Below are 15,646 nucleotides of genomic sequence, written 5' to 3' on the forward strand. Positions count from 1 at the left end.
TTTACTTTGTTAGCTTATACATGCCATTGATTTCCAAAATAATGTTTCTTTATATTCATCCTAAGGTTGACAGTGTGATGTGTCTCTGACCAAATCCGACCTCCGAGCTCTTAACACTACAAAACAGGGAAAAAGGAAATGGGGTAAGCACTTCGTGCTTAGTAAGCTCATGTAACAAGAATTATACTTACCTAATATTTTCAATACAATACAATAAACATCCATATATCCATTCAATGCATTATTACCCTAATATGCACAAACTCAACATTCAAGTTAGTACAATAATTTCCATGTACCAATAATATATACCATGATTGATGAGCTCGTCAATACCATGATTTCCATTTTCTTGTTATTTTTCCATATTTATCCCGTTGAATTTCTTGAAATTTTCGATGGATTTTCAGAGATACACTTTTAGTGTACATTTCCAGGTCCGTCAATTCATATTCATGTGCGCACATATCCATTTCAAAGAGCACACTCCCACGAACCTCAACCTTGCAGCAGGATTACCAGTCCAGGCTAAATCCCCTGCAATATAAACTCATAGAGTATTGTCGGGATTACCGGTCGAGCTAAATCCCTGCAACGACAATTACTCTAATGAGCTTGGATCTGAATTACCAGTCAGGCTAAATTGAGACCTAATTCAGATTACCGTCAGGCTAAATCCATTTTACACATATTCTTGGAAGTGCTATATTAGGATAGGATCACCCGTCCGGGCTAGATCCTTTTTACCGTCAATTCCTTTTCAGAGATCCATTGAATTTTCCTTTCATTCAACCGGGATTTCTTCCCATTTTATCAAATATATCAATGTTTCATTAATTTTCATACAATGAACACTCAAATCATATTCACATCAATAACATACAATCTCAAGCATTTAAGAATATAATTCAAGTTACATGAACTTACCTTGATACTTGTTTGTAAACAATAAAAATCTACTAATCCCAAACTTTTTCCTTTCCTCAATCTAGCTTCGTATTTGAATCTTCGGATCTAAATAAATAAATTTAATTATCAATTTAATACATTTCATGTTCATATGTAACATTCTCTATAATTCAACTATTATTTATAGTTCATTCAAAGCTGTCTACTTGAGTCATAGTCACTAAATTATTTATAACTTGAGCTACGGAACTCAAAATTTAGATCCGTTAATTTTCCATGAAACTAGACTCATATATATTTTTACCATAAAATTTTCATAATTTTTTGTTTATGCAATAAGTACAGTTTATTCTTTAAAGTCACCCCTGTTCTGATGTCAACAGTTCTGACCCTTCTTCACTAAAAATTAATTATCTCTTCATAAAGAATTCAAATGATGTTCTTGTTTCTTTCTCTTAAAAATAGACTCATTAAGGATTCTATACATATAAATTTAAGCCCATAATTGTTTTTATTCAATTTTTTATGATTTTTCAAATTCAGAACAGGGAAACCCGAATTCACTCTGACCTTGTCTCACAAAATTCATTATATCTCAAAATTTACAAATCCATTTCTTACACTATTTCTTCTATGAGAAACTAGACTCAATAATATTTAATTCCATATTTTTTTCATCTTCTAATTTGATTTCTACAATTTATGGTGATTTTTCAAAGTTCATCTACTGCTGCTGTCCAAACTGTTTTTGTGCAAGCTGTTTATTACCATTTTTCCCCTAAGCTTTTAATAAATGATAATTTCGTCCCTACTCAATTAGCCTCTCAATTGAGATGATTTTTCTCAATTAACATTTTATTCTATCACCTTAAACTAGTTTACAACCTTTAGGAATCATAATTTCAGCAATAGACTTTAATTCCAAGAATTTTCACAATTAGGTCCTAAAAATCAATTTCTATTGAAATTACCTAAGAAAATCATCTCATAAACAAATTAAAGCTTTAATTTCATTCTATTTCATCATAAACTTACAGCACTCAACCATGGTGACTTTCAATATCATCCATGAAATCAAAAACTAATGAATTTAATAGTAGGACCTAGTTGCAAAAGTCTTAGAAATACAAAAATTACAAGAAAAAGGCAAGGATTAACTCACTTGGTGCAAAAATTATGAAATACCAGCTTAGAGAACCCTCCTATGGCGTTTTTAGCTGCTGTAATTGAAGAGAAATGAAGAGAAATCTAGATATTTCCTATTTAGTCCTAGTTTTATTTAGTTAATTTTGCAATATTCCAATTTTACCCTTAATTTATCAATTTTTCTGCTGATTTCATGCCCTTGCCGTCTAGTCCAAATAAATTTTGGGTCTAATTGCCTTTTAAATCCTTTCTCATTAGACTTTTAAGCTATTTAATCATTCTAGCGACTTTTACACCCATTACAATTTAGTCCTTTTCATTTAATTGACTACCCAAACATTAAAATTTCCTAACGAAATTTTAATACCACACTAATAACATTTCATAAATATTTATAAAATTATTTTCGACTCGGTTTTACAAGATAGATGTCTCGATATCTTGTTTTTACCCAATTTCTTCAATAATTTCTTTTTCTAACTAACCACTAAATCGGTAAAATTTTTCTATCAATATTTTCATACGATTTTCCTATCATATCAATTTTCATGCAAAAATATTGAAATAAATTTCTCTTTAAATCGGATTTGTGGTTCTGAAACCCTTTGTTCGATAACCTTGAATTTAGGCTATCCTTGAATTGACGAAAATATCTTTTATTGTTTATCATTATATTATATTGACCATTGAATAACTTTTATCCTTTTATTAAAATTCTAAACCTAATACTCATATTCTAAAATATTTATTGCAAAACCCAAATATATTATACTAAACTTAAACCCAAATAATATACATATTATTATCAAACTCAAAATAAACTAATTATAGCCCAAGTCTCAAGTTCAAAAAAAAAATTAAACCTAATCCTCAAATACAATTTATAAAAATTGAAACCCATCCAAAATCTAATTTAATAAAATAAGTATAATATACAAAATTCACATAACTATTTTGTCTCTTTTATTATTATCTAATATATAGTAATGGTTATATATATATATATATATATATATATATGTATATATGTATGTATTAATAGTTTAATTCATAAATATATACTATATTATTATATTATGTGATACCATATCATCTATTATAGTTGGCTATTGAAATCGACTTAATTGATTAAATCGAGACAATTCAAGTAAAACAGTTGGTAAATTCAATTTTGATTTTGAACCAATTAGTAGTTACATATATATATATATAAATATATATGTGTGTATCAATAGTTTTAAAATATATTATTATATTATGTGATACTATATCATGTATAGTAATAGTAATACATAATATATTAAATACTAAATATTATTGCTTATTATCTTGATTGAAATATGCTCTAAGTTCTTATACTTTGCATACATTTGAAAGTTAACCCTCCTACTATATTATATAATTCTATATCATATCATATAATATATAATATATTAATAGTTTTTATATACACATTAATGATTAAACATTATAATATTTTGTAATACTAAATCTTTTATAATAATCTATAATATAATAATAGGTATATATATGTGTATTAATAGTTTTATTCATAGTTATAGACTATTTTATTATATTATGTAATAGTATATCATTTATTATATTTAGCGATTATAATTAACTTAATGGAGCACGCAGAGCCAATTAAAAAACCAGTTGATAAATTTGGTTTTGATTTTAGACCAATAAATAGTTATATATAATATATATGTAAGTATTAATAGCTTTAAAATATATTATTACATAATATCACATATTATAATAGTAATATTTATAATATATTAATTATTATAGGTTATTGTTTGTTATTATATTATTTGAAATATGCTCTAAGACCCTATACTTTTGGTACATTTGAAAGTTAACCCTCCTACTATATTATATCATGCTATCATATCATATATAATATATTAATAGTTTATATATATGCATTAATGATTAGACATTATAATATTATGTAATACTATATCTTTTGTTATAATAGATAATACAAAATAGTTTTTATATATATGTATTAATAGTTTTAGTAATAGTTATATAGTATATTATTATATTATGTAATAGCATATCATCTATTATAGTTATCGATTAAAATTGATTTAATTGACTAAATTGAACCAATTGAATCAAATCAGATGATAAGTTCAAAATTTTCAGTTCATTTTAAGGCTAGGTTAGGTAATCGGTTAATTTGGTGTTGCTGGTTTGGTTTAGTTTTGAAATTCAAAAGTGCTTAAATCAAATTAATCAACTTTACACCTATTAAATATAGTATATATTTAAACCCAAACTCAATACTAATCAAACCCAAACCTAAACCCAATTAAACTTTATTCAAAACCCAACCTAAATAAAAATAAATCCAATCCCAATTAAAATAAATATAAAGATAATAATATAGGTTAAAATTTTGGATGTTACTCATACTTGAAACTTGGGAGTTGGACCCATGGGGATTTGATTTTATATAATTGTATTAACAATAATCGTAATTTATATATTTTTATGACTTTATGAATTGTAATTTTTTTATTGATATATTCTATTTGGATATTTTATTTTTCCTTTAATTGTTAAAAACCTTTTAAATTTTCTAATTTATATTATTAAAGGTAATTTTTTATTAAAAATGTGGTTTACAATTAAATTTATTAGTAATGATATTATTATTGCATGATAATTCATGTTTAATCATTTGTGATAAGTATAACACTAATTATCATATTATTAAATTAATTTATTATACATATTATTAATTTAATTTAAATTTTATAGATTTTGATAATTTTAATTTTATATATTTATTATACATATTTAGTTATAATATTAAAAATATTTTATATTCGATTAATATTTTTTAAAATTATTTCACTTTATAATTACATAAAAATATTATTTATTATTTTTATTATTAATACAATTTTAACATTAATTCTTATAAATACATTTTGAAAAAATAAATAATAATCATTTATTTTATTTTCTTTTTTACTTTAAGTAATATAATATAATTATATTAATTATCAATATTTATTATAATTGTTCTATTATAAATTTTAATTCTTTCAGATTTTAGGTTGAATTTATCTCGAGTTTGATTAAATTGATTTCAAATTCAATTTTGTACATACTCAAACTTTCTCAAACTTGAATTATTACAAGCTTGAGTTTCAAATTTGGAAAAAAACCGAACTCTAATTTTTTTTTTTGAGCTTGTAATGAAACTTAGGGTCTGTTTGTTTGGTTGTATTTTATTTTTCGGAAAATATTTTCCTCATTTTCCAGTGTTTGGTAGCCTGAAAACCTTTTCCATTTGGAAAACATTTTCCAAATCACGCGTAAAATCCCTTACATTTTGGGAAAATGTCTTACCGTTTCAATTTTTGTAAGACATTTTCCCGTGCTTCTCCTTCATCCAGGTAAGGCCCCTTCTCTTGCTGCTGGTATTTCGTTTCCTTTCTCCTTCTCTTTCTCTCCTTCTCATGCAATCTCTCTCTCTCTCTCTCTTTCGCAGGCATTTTCCTCTTCCTGCATAGCTTTTTTTTTCAGGTCTTGGCTCCTTAGTTACCATTTTTTTGGGGGGATTTTCAGGGGTTTTATTTTGAAGTACAAGAAGCAGTCACGCCAGAAAGAAGAAAGTCAAGCTTGAAAGCAGCAAAGCCATATTTGGATTCTATAGCAGCTCCTATTGAGTTGCCTCTCCTGGGGTCAAAAAACAAATGCCTTTTTAGAATCCAGCGAAAGCAAAACTAGTGCTTAAGGAAAACGCATAGAAGCAGGCAAGTTGATTCCCATCTCTGAAGGTCAGTTGGAAAATTCCCATTCTCCTGGGTACGAAAGAAAGTAGGCTATTCATTCGCATCGAGCAAGCAGTCGCCACCTTCAACCTAGGTACTTACCTTAAAAACAAATATTTCGAATGTTGTTAAATTTCACAAACACCTCAATGGCCTTAAGAAGTTTTTGTCGACAATGAACCCTGTTTCTTCTAATTGAGCTATGTTAATCCACAAATTGTATGGTTTTTTGGGGTTTTTTTAAGAAGACATTATGCATGCAACTATGGTTTCTAGACATGCTGAAATATTGTGCCATACTATTAGAATCAAAAGTATGGGAGGACGTAGATGTAGCTATTTATAATGATCAAAAGTTGTTAAATGAATGGAAATGCATGTTTATGGTTCTTACATTGCTGAGTCTTTTTTGCGATTCATATTTATCGAAAAATAATGCATTAAAGTAAGCTGAATAAATAGTTGCTTAACACACGTGGTCGTGAATTTGATTCTAACATATACGCCTAAATGTTAGAGTCTTCTTTGAACCGGCATGGATCGAGTTTATTGTGGTTTTTAAGGGGCTAGATTTGATTTGCAAGATTAAAATATAAACTAAAACATATCGGAATTGACACTCCAATCACTCGCTAATGCTGAAGCTAGTAAAGGATTATTGGTTATGAAAAAAAACAAAGAATCTTAGCTTAGTGAAAGAGATGAGAGAGAGATGCCTTATGATGCTTGATCTCAAGCTTGTTTTTTATTGATTGTTTGGTTGGAGTAAGGAGTGACCCACACTGTAGCAAGTTGATACTACTTAATAATTGGCATGTCTATCCTACAAAGGATCAACGGATTTATGAGGATACAAACACATGGTTGGCAAAAACTGCAAGCGGAATCTTATCTATATAATTTTATATGTGGACTACATGATTTGGTGATTGTATGAATGAACTACCAAGAGTTTAGAATGAAGTAATTAGTAGAGCCAAAATGAAAGTTTTTTCCCCTTCATGTGCATTTGCATGTCATAATTTCTGTTTTTACTTCTTCAAAAGTAGGCCGGATTGAACTTGGACTATATATTTGACTTTCTGTTTTCTCTCGTCTATATTTATTTACATGTTCTTTTTCTTTTTCATTTTTTGTACTCGTGAGCACCTTAGTATTTATTATGTGTATAAGGTAGTTTAGCAAATAATAGTGTTATATGTATACTATATATTGATCATAAATTTTAGGATTAACAGCATATATATAGTGATCATAAAGTTTTAGTCAAAGCATAAAATATACCTTAAATATGTAAATGAAGCAGAAGTCCATGCAGGTCAAATCAACATATAAAAAGAGTTCACTAACTTAATTAGTACTGTCACATAGTTAGACCAGCAAGCATTCATTATAGTTTACACCGAATATCTGAATTAATCAAATTTGAAGTAACTCGAAAGATTGAACATTGGATAACCGTTTTATCTTCTTCTCTAAAATGAATAGGTATGAAATTGAAGTTACATTATCTTGTTGTTGATTTACAAATGTCTTCTCCAATTCTTTTTGTACTTCAACCAATCCATCATAGGATTTAGCAAAACAATTTTCAAGCAGTAAGGAGTATGTGTTCTTTGAATCTCAAGTAGGGATCACAACACTTTTCTCCTATTGAAAATCTTGACTTTGGCTCTCACCTTATTTTCCTTCTCCTGCTTTCATATTCTCATACCTGAGCTTTATCATATATATTAGTGAATGCTCTTTTAGCTCAACCAATTGAATTGGGAAGGTAGTCGCATTTGATATTATTATATATCTTTTAATGTTTAAATGCTTTGAAAACTCAACTAAATTATAAAAATAATTAATAATTAATAAATTGAATTAGTTGGATGTGCAATTATTTAATTGTAGTAATGGTTTTGTACTGTGCAGTGTTTAACTTTCAAACTAGATACTTGTGTAATCCTTAACCTTCTCCTTAAATGATTGTTGTGGTTGCTTGTCTTCTTGATTCCTCTTTATTTGTGGGATTATTCAATTGTAGCAATGGTTTTGTACTGTGCAGTGTTTAACTTTGTAAACTATATATTGTGCTGTGATGTGCTTAGTCTTATGGGGAAAACACTTGTGGTTACTTGATGTGCTTAGTCTTATAGGGAAAATTTTATGCCTTCTTTGTTTCTTTAGCTGATTTTATGCCTGAAATTTTAACTGGTTTTTTTTCTTTTGATCTTTCTTCAGATTCACCTTTTTGTTGCTGTTCGTCAAGATTCTGTTATTGTTTCAGGTAATTCTTCTGTTTTTTAATGGAATTTTTATTAGATTTTTCTGCTGCCGATTCGATGGTATGTGTTGTGAATTAGATTACTGTGAAATTTTCTTTGTGAATTAGATTACTATGTAAGGTAGTCATGTGTAACTGTAAATTATTTATGCATTGTCTTTGCAAAGCATGTGTGGATAACTACTATAAGGTATGTGTAAACTGCTTTGGCAAAATATGTGCTAATTGTCCTTGTAATGCTTGAGTAAATCGACTTGAGTAATTCTTTTGCTATTAGCTCTATTTATAGGATGTTCATTCTCTTTAAGAGGTGTGCAATTAGAATGCTAGAAGATTGAATCATCTTTCTCTAACTATTTATTTCCAGCTTTTCTTTGATTTTTTTGTGTTGAGATTTTCATATTCACTATGGTATTGAGAACTCTCGTGTATTGATCAGAGACTGATATTGGGTGTATGCTAGTTGATTTCTAGTTCTCTATTAGGGCAACATGAATTCTAGTTGTATTAGTATCAGATAAAAAATAATAAAATAAAATAACATTTAGCATGAATTAATGATATTATAAAAATAAAATAATAAAATAATATCAAATTAAAATATAAATTTTTAAGAATCATCATTTCTTCCTCAATTTAACTAACAGTTAACGTCAATGTCCCCTTCTGGTTGCTTTCATCTCTCGAACTACAACTCAAATCATTCTCGAGTTTATATAATCTTACCGAAAAGATGATTCATTATACAAATACCTTAGCTCCCCACTCCCAGAATAGAAAAAATACACACTTGGCTGATTAATTTGTCTTTGTTGCAAAGCTCTAAAGAATAAAATATTCTAACTAATTTGAATTATTTCATTCACATTATAATAACAAACATATTTTAAATCGTTCCACCCAATATATCAACCATTTAACCAATAAGGCAATAACAATATGCAAAGCAGGCTGGCTGAGTAGAAAAATTCATGTTCAACATGAATAATTTTGAGTGCGCATATTGACCATTAATTCATAAATTTAAATATAATAAATAAATAGTAACCATAATTCAACCTAAAATAATATATACTAACATAGATTTAATAAAAATTCGATATTATTAAAGGTTTTTTTCAACTTTTTTAATTAATAAAAAATAATTTCAGTCGTTATAATGATTTTAATAAATATATATCTTTAAAGTCTTGACTTTTGGATATCTTCATGAGCTACTAGTGTATTAGATATCAATTTTCATATATGTATGTATGCATTTTAGTCATGGTAGCTTTACTCATATATGTGATCTTATGAAAAGCTTGCACCTTTTTTGTAGTGATCAAATATTTGTGTGGCATTGTTTTGTATAGATGGATCGTAGTCAACATCAAAATGCAATTGCTGTAGTCGTGGCTTCAGTTTTAGCTTTTGGGGCTCTTTGGATTAAAAAATTAAAAACTATGAACGAAATTACTTCTCACCCTCGTGTGAATCGAGATTATGAAAGAGAAAATTATATTAATAGTATTTTATATAGTGGTGACCAACATTGTATTAATATGATAAAGATGAGACCGATTGCCTTTTTTAATTTGTGTGATATTCTTAGTAGGAATAATTTATTACAATCAACTAAATCTGTGAATATTAGGGAGCAAGTACTGACATTTTTACATATAATTAGTCATAATGTAAGGTTTCGAGTGATTGGATCTAGATATTATAGATCAACTGAGACAGTTCACCGTTACTTTAGGATTGTATTGAGAGCTATTTTGAAATTGTATAAACTAGTTATTAGATCACCTGATGAGTCAACTCCTAGTGAAATCAGAAACAATAGAAGGTTTTATCCTTATTTTAAAGATTGTATTGGAGCATTAGATGGAACTCATGTTCGTGCATCCGTTCCACCTAGCATTGAAGGAAGATTTCGCAGCCGTAAAGGGGGGACGACACAAAATGTATTGGCTGCCATTACATTTGATTTGAAATTTTCCTATGTTCTAGCTGGTTGAGAAGGTAGTGCACATGATTCTCGTATTTTAAGTGATGCACTTTCACGCCCAAGAGGATTAAGAATTCCAGAAGGTAATAATTATCATTAAATACCAAATAGTTCTAATAAGCTCATAATTTATTAGTATTAATTATGTTTTGTAAAATTGTAGGCAAATATTATCTTGTCGATCTTTGGATATGGCATTGAAATGGATTTATTACCCCATATCGTGGGGTCCGATATCATTTAAAAGAGTTTAGTGCTCGGGGGCCGAAAATGCAAAGGAACTCTTTAATCTTGACATTCATCATTGCGAATCACTATTGAGCGTGTTTTGGGATTTTGAAGAAAGCGGTTTCGTGTATTAGATCTTTGAACCATTTTGGAATTTTCAAACTCAAGTAGATATAGTTTTGGTTTGTTGTATCATTCATAATCATATCATGGGAGTTGATCCTAATGATTTACTTAATCAAGGATTATCGATGAGTCTGAGTCTAATTTGATAATGACAACTCTTACGGAGCGAGAAGAAAGAGAAGAAGCAAGAGAATGGTCGCTAAGAGAGCGAAATTGCACAAACTATGTGGATTGATTATATGGCTAGAAATATTAGGTAGGTTTAGGTCTTAGGTTTGTTGTTTCTATGTTATGTATGTTTTAGTATTAAAATTGTTCTTTTTTGTTAATGTTTGTTGGATAATGGTATTAAAATTTTAGTTTGTTGGATTTTGAAATTATTATGTCTTGAATTTGTTAAATATTGATTATGTTAAGCTTGTTAGATATTGAATTTATTATGTTTTAAGCTTGTTGGATATCGAAATGATTGACAATGACAATTATTAATGTAGAATGGGTAAAGGCAACAAAGAAGGGACCTCCAAGCAATTCAGGTGGACAAAACTGATGGAACATATTTTTCTTGAAATTCTAGCAGAGGAGGCCCAAAAAGGAAATAAGCCTTCTAATACTTTCAAAACAGTTTCTATTAAACGAGTTGTCGAAGCTATTTCTGAAAGGTTCCAAATCCAATGCGATGCGAAGCATGTGGAAAATCATTTGAGGACTGTAAAAAACCAATGACAAATTATATGCAAAATTCGAGGTGAAAGTGGTTTTGGATGGGATGATAACATGAAAATGATCACATGTGATAGAGCGACATATGATGCAGCAGTGATGGTAATATATGTATATGTATGTTAAGTATATTTCAATTGTTTTATACTTGTTATTCTAATTGTGTATAATATCCAACAGGCACACAAGAAGTATGAACCATTTTTGAATAAAAGCATTGATCATTATGATGAAATGGCTTTGGTTGTTGGCAAAGATATGGCAATAGGGAGTTTTGCCAGAACATTTGCTGACATAGATTTGGATGATGGTAACCAAGATTGATTGCCTCTAGATTGCTACAATGAAGAGGATGAAGAGGTAAGAACAAATGTATCTTCATCGGCACATCCAAACGTAAAAGAAAAATGTTCAAGAAAGTGTCGTTGATGAACAAGTTAAATTTGTGGGTGAACAACTTGGCAAAATTGCTAATGCTTTGGAACAATTTACTGCGGATAAGACACCACAGCTTTACGAACAAGTGATGTCAATGGAGGAAGAAGGATTTCATGATGACTTCTTGTGTTCTGTGTTTGATTATCTAGTGAGTCATGAATCCGAGGCCAAAGCTTTTTTAGTTAAAAATAAAAAGCATAAAAAAATTTGGCTTCAAAAATTTTCTCAAGGTTGAAGATATTGATACTTTTATGTGGTGTAATATTTAGTTATGCACTTGGACAATGTTGTTATTATGTGGTGTACTACTAATTATGCATTTGGATAATATTATTAATTTCTAGTATTAATTGTGGTTTGGAAGCTAATTTATAATTATTCAATCCTTGTTTTTATTTTTTAACATAATTACAAATAATTTATCGACTTTAGTTGTTTTCAATTTATGAAGGTTAATATTGTAGCTTAATAATTGAGTATTATTATATATTTAATTTAATTTATTTATTTATAAATAAATCATTGCAATATATGTAAAAATAATTTAAAATATAAAATTTATTAATATGTATATAAATTTATTAATATATGTAAAAATAACTTTTACGGAAAATATTTTCAGGAAATCTGCCAAACAACAGAAAATATTTTACACAGTTTCATCCAAACGCCAGAAAATATTTTCAGTAAATCATTTTCCAGAAAAGTAAATCTTTTTTCAGAAATCATTTTCCGAAAAATATTTTACTGGCAAACAAACAGACCCTTAATGAAAGAATCATTACAACTCAAATCCATATATAAAGGCCCATATAAGTCAGACCATGTAAATCCCGGCCCGAATGTAAACCAAACTGAATCACAGCCGTCCAAGTGTAGAAGAAAAATCGTAGCCTTCCACTGAAACGCTAGGGTTTCTTATTCACGGTGGAGAGTTAAAACAGAGCCTCCTTTTTCACTTTGGTGTCTCTCATCTCTTCCATCTTTGGCTTCTCTTTCAGGTACCTCTTTTCATATTCCAATCACCTGTTTGGTTTCCTAGAAAATGCGCAAAATGCTTTAAAGGAGTGAGAATGATGATATATGTCTTTGTTATTTCTTTATTTATTATTTTCATATTCCGTTTTCTCATAAAACCAGAGTGACAGAACTTCTTTTTTGACTTTTTGTTACTCTGATTTTTGCAAGATATGCTACTTTTCTGTGGCTTGTTTATATGCTGGAAAAATGCAGATGGAAATAAATGCTGTTTTGATTCTGATTCGGCTATTTACTTTTAGTAATTCAATTCTGTTTCTAGGATTTCAATAATGTGCTTTAGGGTTCTCTATCTGTTAGTGTGTCGATATATTTATGTATGTATATATATTACTTTCTGAGCTAATAGTTTTGTTTGAATCTTGTTTTTTGGTTTTTGACATTTGTAATTCTATGTTGTCTTTTTGAGATAAAATGTGTGAAAAATCCTAAACTTTGTGTGTGCTCAAATTTTTGTCATGTAACTTACTATGGGAATCAATTAACAATCACTTACAATCAGCAAAATTAATGTCAGTTTACTGATAATGTAGTATAGAACTGATGAGTTGCCCGAGTAATTGGTTAACTATGATGTTCTAGTATAAGTTGCCAAGTCGGTATAGAGCATTCCAAGTTGAACTTTGGCATAATGAGAACTTTATAAAGCATCCAACTTGTTATTGCTTCTGAAAGTGGTATCATGGTCCTGCTCATCATAAATTGGGTAAAAAAACTGAGAGCTGGATCTTAGCTTTTTTAATATCAAGTGAAATTTTGCCTATGGATAATATTTGATCGAATTTCTGGTCAATCTGATTTGTATTGAACTTGTTTGAAATTCCTCAAATTCCTTTCAACTTTTTATCTATCCATCTATGCAGATTTCAAAGATGTATACATCAAGGAAGAAGATCCACAAAGATAAGGATGCTGAACCAACAGAATTTGAGGAGTCTATTGCGCAGGTTTTATAATGTTCTTATGTTTTCTTCACTTGAAAAGTTCCTGCAAATGTGCTCTGGTTATGATTTCATTACATGTGCATTTACTTCTGTTGCAGGCATTCTTCGATTTGGAGAATACCAATCAAGATCTGAAAAGTGACCTTAAAGATCTCTATATTAATTCAGCAGTGTAAGAATAGCTCACTGGGATGCATTACTTGTTAGCTCTCTTGTGTATTTGTCCGTCATATTATAAATATAAATTTGTTTACATGCAGCCAAATTGATGTTTCTGGGAGCCGGAAAGCTGTTGTTATCCATGTCCCGTATAGATTGAGGAAAGCTTTCCGCAAGGTTCATGTTAAGCTTGTGAGGGAACTTGAAAAGAAGTTCAGTGGCAAGGTGAGTGAAGGACAAGCTACTCTTTCAAATTGCTTCCTTCAGTATAATGAAAACAATTAGAGTAAGACCAGCCTGAATGTGAATTTATTTAGGTGTTCAAATTTACGATTTCTTTAAGTGCATTACCATTTAGTACAAAATACAGTAAACTTTAAATTCATATACGTTGCATAAGATGCTTTCATCATTGGGTCGTTCTACTCTGATACATTGCTGTTCTGCAAGAAATAATAGATTAATTGTGCTCTTAATAGATTTATGTGTTCATGAATTCTTTTACATCTGGCTTAACCTTTAACATAAATCTCTAGTTCTTATTGATAATGACTACTTCCAATTGGTTTAATTGATTCTCATGTTCTTGATTTTAAGTGTTTATTTGGTTTATATATACTGTAGGATGTGATTCTTATTGCCACCAGGAGGATATTAAGGCCTCCAAAGAAAGGTTCTGCAGTTCAGAGGCCACGCAGCCGCACATTGACTGCTGTACATGAGGCAATGCTAGAAGATGTTGTCTTACCTGCTGAGATTGTTGGGAAGCGCACTAGATATAGAATTGATGGATCAAAGATAATGAAGGTACGACATTTGTGCACTGTAATTGTTAACTAACACGAATTCTAGCTTTAGATTGCTAAATGTTATGAGTGAAAGAATTGTGGTGTTGTGAATATACTGTCCTCAACTTCAATTGGTTTTGTTTAATCATAGTGGCTGTCATCTTGGTTTAACTTTTTAAAGGCTAATGTTCTTTCATTCTCTGCCACCCTCTTTGGGCAGGTGTATTTGGACCCCAAGGAACGTAATAACACAGAGTACAAGCTTGAGACGTTTTCTGCAGTTTACCGGAAGCTTGCTGGAAAGGATGTCGTGTTTGAGTTCCCAGTGACGGAGGCATAGATAGTACTTTTTGAAGTGTTGTGAAACTTTATTTCTGGTTAAAATTTTGACATTTTTAAGAGTTGGTAAGCAAAGTCATATGGATTTAATTTCCTTCTTATGATTTAGTTTGTGGTATGCATTGCGATGGTGTGGGATTGAGTTTAAAATGGTTATTGTTGTTTGACAAATTTTATTCTCAATTCTTATGCTCTTGTTTAAAGCAATGAAAAATTCCGATGAAAGCTTTTTCATCCAAATGCTATAGTAAAATTTTCAAAATATTTATTTATATTAACTAATTAAAATTTTAGATTTTTTATATTATGTTATTAGATTAAATTATTTAAATATCATGCATCATAATATGAATTTTTATATTTAAATTTTATAATATTTTATGTATTATATTAAATATCATCTAAATTTATTTATTTACTTTATAAAATAAACATTTTAAAATCATTTTTTCATCACAATTTTTGACGATAATAAAAACGTTTAAAATTAAAAAATCACTTATTTCAATGGAGAACTAGGCCATATCCTCTGGTTTTGAGGTTCTTTGAAGATTGGCTTCGAGGTCTTTGATCTCTCGAGGGAAAGTACAGTTTTTTCATCTGCAATGATATAAATAAAGGCATTGCGATTTACGAAGATAGCTGGTTGGGCTTTTGAACTAAGACGCAGATTTGTCTATTTCAAAACTTTACCACAGTTATTAATAGTGATTAATAAGTGTTTGTTGTGATGATAAAATAACCCG

At 29.1% G+C, this 15,646-nt stretch overlaps 1 protein-coding gene across 1 annotated transcript; it reads left to right on the plus strand.

Moving 5' to 3' along the window:
* Nucleotides 1–12,489: 12,489 nt before the first annotated feature.
* LOC108454350 (40S ribosomal protein S7-like) lies at nt 12,490–15,140 on the plus strand. The gene is made up of 6 exons (XM_017752781.2): nt 12,490–12,633; nt 13,534–13,617; nt 13,713–13,786; nt 13,875–13,998; nt 14,398–14,580; nt 14,782–15,140. Exons 2-6 carry the CDS (start codon nt 13,543–13,545, stop codon nt 14,899–14,901), a joined length of 576 nt encoding a protein of 191 aa, XP_017608270.1. The 5' UTR covers nt 12,490–12,633; nt 13,534–13,542; the 3' UTR covers nt 14,902–15,140.
* Nucleotides 15,141–15,646: the final 506 nt, after the last annotated feature.

Source organism: Gossypium arboreum, chromosome 9 (genome assembly GCF_025698485.1).
Source record: "Gossypium arboreum isolate Shixiya-1 chromosome 9, ASM2569848v2, whole genome shotgun sequence".
Lineage (NCBI taxonomy): Eukaryota > Viridiplantae > Streptophyta > Magnoliopsida > Malvales > Malvaceae > Gossypium > Gossypium arboreum.